This window comes from Westerdykella ornata (genome assembly GCF_010094085.1).
Source record: "Westerdykella ornata strain CBS 379.55 unplaced genomic scaffold EI97scaffold_44, whole genome shotgun sequence".
NCBI classification, from domain to species: Eukaryota; Fungi; Ascomycota; class Dothideomycetes; order Pleosporales; family Sporormiaceae; genus Westerdykella; species Westerdykella ornata.
In genome coordinates, this window is record NW_022986894.1 from 128,910 (window position 1) to 135,582 (window position 6,673).

The 6,673-nt window shown below is 51.6% G+C and overlaps 3 protein-coding genes across 3 annotated transcripts; 1 reads left to right on the plus strand and 2 right to left on the minus strand.

Moving 5' to 3' along the window:
- Window positions 1-131: 131 nt before the first annotated feature.
- EI97DRAFT_236579 (uncharacterized protein) lies at window positions 132-983 on the plus strand. The gene has a single exon (XM_033794004.1). The coding sequence runs from the start codon at window positions 298-300 to the stop codon at window positions 847-849; it is 552 nt and encodes a 183-aa protein (XP_033649644.1). The 5' UTR covers window positions 132-297; the 3' UTR covers window positions 850-983.
- Window positions 604-1,896, minus strand: EI97DRAFT_437283 (uncharacterized protein). The gene is made up of 2 exons (XM_033799306.1): window positions 1,787-1,896; window positions 604-1,726 (listed from the first exon to the last, which is right to left on the minus strand). The coding sequence occupies exons 1-2, from the start codon at window positions 1,791-1,793 to the stop codon at window positions 996-998; spliced, it is 738 nt and encodes a 245-aa protein (XP_033649645.1). The 5' UTR covers window positions 1,794-1,896; the 3' UTR covers window positions 604-995.
- Window positions 1,897-3,620: 1,724 nt separating this feature from the next.
- On the minus strand, window positions 3,621-5,081 carry EI97DRAFT_236597 (uncharacterized protein). Its single transcript, XM_033794005.1, has 3 exons — window positions 4,850-5,081; window positions 4,448-4,793; window positions 3,621-4,395 (listed from the first exon to the last, which is right to left on the minus strand). The coding sequence occupies exons 1-3, from the start codon at window positions 4,911-4,913 to the stop codon at window positions 3,687-3,689; spliced, it is 1,119 nt and encodes a 372-aa protein (XP_033649646.1). The 5' UTR covers window positions 4,914-5,081; the 3' UTR covers window positions 3,621-3,686.
- Between the last annotated feature and the right edge of the window lie 1,592 nt (window positions 5,082-6,673).

Consider the following 6,673-nt stretch of genomic DNA (forward strand, 5'->3'; position numbering starts at 1 on the left):
ATAGAGAGGGGGACGGGGAGGGTTGTGTTTGCTATGTACATACAAAGAGGCGCAGATGGGGTAGATGGGGTAGATTGGGGATTATCATGAGGCAGCTCTGGAGTCGGGCAGGCCATCATCATCTTGTATTTATTCAGTTCGGCCTTGACATTTTTATATTATGAGGGTGGCTCATAATGATTTAGCACGCTGCACCCATGAATTATATATGCATTTCGTACTTCACACTTCACCTCTCCAGCCTGCAATTGGTTGGTTGGTTGGTTGGTTGATATTAACGTCTTCTGTTCGATTACTATGTTGACGGATCCGTCGACGCCAAAACCTTCGACCATTGCGTCGCCCACGGGCCATTACGGTCATCTTCCTGTCCTACAAACGCGAATTTGGACCGTAGGAAGCACCCAACCAATCACTTCGGGGGGGCCAAATGGAACCCAACGAGACTGGCACCTTCCACCATCACACGCTCGCACGCTCCGACCAGAGAAAGCCTTCATGAGTCAAGCCGACCAGTCAAGCCGACCAGTCACATCGACTCGTCATAATGTGGAACCTCACACAGAGTCAATACACAGAGTCAATACACAGAAGAGTCATCACGTTGCATGGGACTCATCGACATTCAAAAAAAATACAAAATATATAATAAGCATAGTCTGCGAGCCCTTCAGAGAGAAGACGGCCGCCAGTGTCAGGAAAGATCCTATAAAGACAGGAACCCTACATCATCCATTACCAAACTCAAATCGCATCGCTAACAGTCCGTTACCAGGAGGAGTCAATCAACCCAAAGGGAGACTACGCTCCGGCCGGGAGAAGAAAAAGCAAAGAAAATGGTCCCTTTAACAACCTGCACCCAATAGTGGGTGAGGTGAGAGGCAACCGAATCAGGAGGAGAGGATAACAAGAAATCAGTGCTTTTTGAGGCATGGCGAAAGTTTCCCTTCACCAGCTCCGGTGCAACATTCAACAAGCAGGAGCGCAAATCGATATCATTCCGTGTCCGTGTATCCCAACGACAAAGCGATCGTCTTCCACTTGTCGCGTTCCGATGTCAGTTCCGAGATTTGCCGTTCCAGGTTCTGGACGTGGTCGTGCTTCCGCTGCCTGGATTCACGAGCAGCAAGCGTATTGCGAGCTCGCTTCAAGGCCACGGGGTCGTTGGGGTCCACCTTGATTGGTGGGAGCGGGCCCTCGCGACGACGACGAGACTTATTCACGGATCCAGGAACAGGGGATCCGTTGACAGACGACTTCCTCCTGTGGAGTGGATTGTCCAGGATGACGTGAGAGTCGGATGAGCTGGTCCTAGCCATGGATTCCGAACTCTCAGTTCGCTCTAGCTCCGGGGTAGCGGCAGGTGGGGAAGGCCTCGCTGGCTGGATCAGTTCCTGCTCAGGGAACAGGGAGTACCAGTCGTTCTGCGTCGGTACAGACTCGCTCTGGAACATGGGAGAGGTGGTGTAAGAGTCTGTGTAGAACAACGGCGACTCGTTCATGTCAGGGGTCGTGATATTGGTCATGGCCGTCGACGGAGGGGCCGACCCTAGCGAATCCCCGAAGATTTCCTGTGGAGAAACGGTTTGCATCGTCTCCGAGGAGAATGAACGGCTGCTGAAAGTCGTGTAAGGCGACGCCGTCATGTCGGTTGACAAGTCGCTGCGGAAGGCGGGCCCAAGGCCAACGCCCATGTTGGAGTCGAACGAGTTGTTGCTATGCAGATCTAGGGATCTGGTCAGCCTCTGCTCTCGAACCGCGCCGTGGGGGCGGAGAGCGTCATTACCTGCCATGGTGCGGGGATTTCGCAGTCCCTGAACGTTGAGCTGCGGCACTTGTGGGATGTTGGAACTGGGGAATAGAGGAACCGGTGGTCGAACCCGAGGAAGGTTTGTTGTAGACGAAGGGGCCGAGTTGGGCCAACCAAGGGGGATTTTAAACGTAGGCTGACTGTGAGGAGCGCTCGGTGCACGAAGCGGTCGCTGGGAGGCCGGCTGCGACTGATCGAAGAGGACGAAGTCCGACTGAGGCGGGACGAATGCGTTGTTGAGTTGCTGAGCTTGCCGTGAGGCTGCTGGGGCTGGTGAAGGGAGCCATGGTTGCTGATGAGAAGCCGTGGTGAGCGACGTAAAGTCGTTCGTGGAAGTTGGATTTGGGGGAGAACTAGAGCTGCGCGAGGCTGGGCTATAGTTCAGAGATTCCGCGAGGGAGGACTCTGAGGGTGGATGGGACAGATGGGGGTAGGTTGTTGGGTGGAGATCCAGAGTGTCGGCGGGAGGTCGACAGGGTGAAGGGGGGAAGTCTAGAAGACAGCCATATTGTTGGATGTCTTGTCTTGTGTCGTTGATAGTTTTTGCGAGGTGGATGAAAAGAAAGGATCAGGCAGCGACGGATGTGCCGGCCTTAAGAAGCACTCGCGACTTTAGCCGCACGTGCGTGCACTAGTCGAGCTTGGCACGTGAAATGCGCCCTTTCCAATGCCATTGGCCGCACACACCCTGCCTAGCCTCTTTTTTGGACCTGCGGGACCACACGCCCTGCCGGCGACAGGGTTGGGATGACTCACAAAACTCAACGGAGAGAGAGGAGATGGCTCTTCAAAAGGCTCGTTGAAGTCGCTGGAGGGAGCACTTGGAAGAGAAGGAGCGGATGACAATACACAGCACGGAGGAGAGCATCATTATCTTTCTCTCGATACCACATCTCTCAGACTGGTTACGACCACAGTACTCCGTACTGTGTACAATATCCAGCGTTTCCACAAAACTCCACTCTCCTGCCTCAAGGGCGCAGGCAGTTCTGAGTTCACATCAGACTGCGCATCCCGGCCCGGCTGTGCGCGCCAGCTGATATTGACACTGTCCCTAACACGAGGCATGAAGGCTGTGCATTCTGATCCTGATCCTGATCATCGACATCCTCCGCCCTTTTTCTGCCAACCTCGTCAAGGTTCCCCCCCCCCAAAACCCCACCCCTCCCCCCGATGCCTGACGAGCAAAGGGCGCGTCCTGGGAATTCAGGAGCGGTGAGCTTTCCAAGGTTGCAGGCGGGGACATGGTCCCAATTGCGCTAGGCCGCTTTTGGTGCTGGCAATCCACCTGGGCACACGGCCTCGGAGTGTGTGGGTTCCAATAAATTTCTCTCAGCAATCTGGAATCCGGTCCCTTTGTCGCGGAGAGGCACGTCTCTCCGGCCCGTCACAGGGTCGTGTGACGTCCTCTTCTGTTCTTCTTTGTCGTCCAGCAACTCTGCGGTTCGGAACAAACCTGATTTGCCATGAGAGATCGGAGAACCGAATGCTCCGTCCGCGTTTCAGAGACTCCGACATTGCATATGGAGATGCGACAGTGAGTCATCTCACAGTGTCCATGGATTCCTCGCTTCCGCATGCCTTTCCCTTCTCGCTCATCCGAAGTGGATGTGCCTGTGCCCAACTGTACGCCTATGGGCGCAGTCCTCAGAACTCCAAGCGAAGCTGGAGTGGGGGGGCCGTGTTGAGCACTTGGGATCGACTCAGGGGAGGTGGGATGAAGTCGCTTTTTGTTGCCAAGTGAGGTTTCTCTGCGATTGGGATTGCCTGTCTGCTTCCTTCGACGTGTGTTGCTCTGGTGGTACTGTGTAAATTCCTGGCTTCCTAGACTTTCGTGAACCACATCCTGAATGGTATCCGAAATCTCCACACCCTCTCACTCCCATTGCAAGTTCTCAATCATGACCCGTACATGCTTGATCAACTTCTGACACAGCGGCTCCCCGGCGTGATCGCAATGCCGCCCACCGTACATACTCTCCCTCTCCTCCTGCAACCTGTCACTCGTATGTATCGTTTGTTGCCTCTGCTCAAACTGCTCCAAAAGCGCCGAGAAGGGGAGAGGGTTGCTGCCTCCCCCTTCCACCTCGGTCCTGATGACTTTCTTCGCCAGTGACTTCCACTCCTTCGCATCCACCAGGATATGGAAGCCCAACGGGCAATCCGGCGTCCCAGTGTGGAGATGCTGCACGAGCGGGTTGCTGTCGCCGACCCGGAATGACTTCTTCTCTCCTCTCTGCTCTAGCGCTTCTGCCTCGTCGTCAATGGCTTTGAGGATCCTGTGGAAGCGTTCTGCGATGGCGGAGAGCAGCGTGGTGACTGCGTATGTGCTTTGAAGCAGGGTAAACATCTTTGTCGGACATTGCTGGCATTGCAGCATGGAGAATGCGGCTTGCATGGCGCGTCGCTGTGGTGGGATGACGGCCGGGAAGGCGAAGCTGGTCATGTTCTGCAGGTCCGTCATGGTGAGGTACATGACTGAGAGGCAGGTGGTGCATGGCTGGTCTGGTTGGACGGGAGAGAGGTCGGATGGATTGAGTTGGGGATTCCAGAGTAGGGGGTCTATTGTAGGATTCAATTCGAAACTATATGCATTGAGTGAATGAGCGTTAGGTTTAAGGTGTAGGTGGTACTCACTTTGTTAGAGACTCAGGGGTAAGGTTGGCAAGATTTTGATTAGACGCTGTTGCACTGGGGATTCCATGAGCACTATCCAAGCCCGTGCTACTCGGTATGTTGATGAGTTCGGAGGAGTAGGGTAGCCCAGAGTCAGTTAATACAGGAGCTATGTTCTCGTCCAAACGCGATGAGAAAAGATCCAGAAGATCACTGCTCGATTGATCGGTACCACCTGTATCAGCTTCCTCCCGCCGTCTCTTTCTAGGTCTACCCATCTGCTTCTGCGGTGAGTAGACGCAGTGTATTCCTTCCCTCTGGCAGCGACTGCATGGGAATTCTCGACTGCACTTGAGTTTGCGGGTGCCTGCAACGTCTTAGCTGCAGTGCTCCTCATGACTTAACCGACGCATGGTAACGCACGACACTCATCGCATGCCGCATGCAGCTTCTCGCCGCCATTTTGGATTTGTGCCATCACGACCATGAAGCATAGGACGCTTTACGTAAGCCTAGAGTTGCAGTTGAGATTGAATTCGAAGAGAGTTCTGAGCGTCTTTGGGTTCAGGCAGAGACAAAGTAGCAAGGCAGATATCACACCCTCACTGGATTTCCGATGCCAACCTGGGAGCTGCGCACAAAAGAGAAGATAACTACTGGTCATTCATGGGCAGTCAGATCCATGGATGGATCTATCTTACCGTGACTAATCGCGTAATGCACGGCCTCGCGTAATGCACGGCCAAGCCTTTCTACACACGAATTTCAACACCCTTTATCTCCACTAATATGGGGGCTATCGAGGACACGCTAGCAGTGCTAGAAGCGCAAAAAGATAGAGGAAAGATCAATTTAACTCAAACTGCGGAAAAATTTGGTGTTCAATGCTCGACGCTGTCGAGGTGTTGGTGAGGAATAACCTACCCCCATGCAGAGAAACACCAAAATCAGCAACATCTCATGCCTGTTCAAGAACACGAGCTTATCCGATATATTGATCAGCTACCTGAGCGAGGTCTACCACCGACTAGGTCCATGATTCATAATTTCATGGCTGAAATCGCCCAAAAGCCTGTTGGAAAGTGCTGGATGGATCACTTTATTAAATAGCATCAATTTGACCTGGTATCCAAGTACGTTGAGGATATAGATATAGCCCGAAAATGGGCTAAATCTGCCTTCAAATACTCATTATATTTCAAGCTTTTGGAGGCCAAGATTGAACAATACAAGATTCAACCATTCCTTATCTACAACATGGATAAGAAGGGTTTTCTTATTGGTATACTATCAAAAATGAAGAGGATCTTCTCTAAAGCCCAATTTGAGAAGGGTAAGATCCGCCAGTTTATCCAGGATAGCAACCAAGAGTGGATAACCAGTATTGTCTGTATCTGTGTAGATGGGATCTTCCTACCACTAGCTCTCATCTATCAGGTAATCTCAGGTAATATCCAGGATACATGGTTACAAGATTTTGATCCTTCAATCCATCAAGTCTTCTTTACCTCATCTCCAAATGGCTGGATGAACGATAAGATAGGCCTCCAATGGATCAAACTCTTCAATAAGTTCACTCAATCCAAAGCCAGGAACACTTATCGGCTGCTCCTGCTCGACAGCCATGGATCCCACCTTACAATGAGCTTCATTGACTACTGCAATAACAACAAGATCCTCCTATGCCTCTATCCTCCTCATTCCACTTATTCCTTACAACCTCTCGATATCTGCTGCTTCCAACCTCTATCTGCTACCTATAGCCAAGAACTAGCCGAATTACTCTATCAATCACAAGGCCTCATGGCTATAACTAAGCGTGACTTTTTCCGCTTATTCAATAGGGCCTGGCAGAAGATGTTTATATCAAATCTTATCACCTTAGCCTTTAAGAGTACTGGGATTGAGCCTTTTAATCCATCCATAATCCTTGATAAGTTCAATACCAAGCAGCCAGATAGGCTATCTAGCTCAGAATCCTCGACCTCAGTACTCAGTGCTAGCAATTGGAAGAAGATCAGAGCACTTCTTGAGGAAGTCATCGACAATATAGATATCAGATAGTAAGCCAGTTTATGGACATCTCATCTGGGACTGGAGAGGAGGACTGAGAGAAGGTGTCTGTACTGGTACTGTTGTCAGATGGTAAGCTAGTTTATGGACATCCCATCTGGGACTGAAGAGGAGGACTGGAAGAAACTGTCTGTACCGGTACTGTCTGAGGACATGTGGCTAGTGATTTTGCAG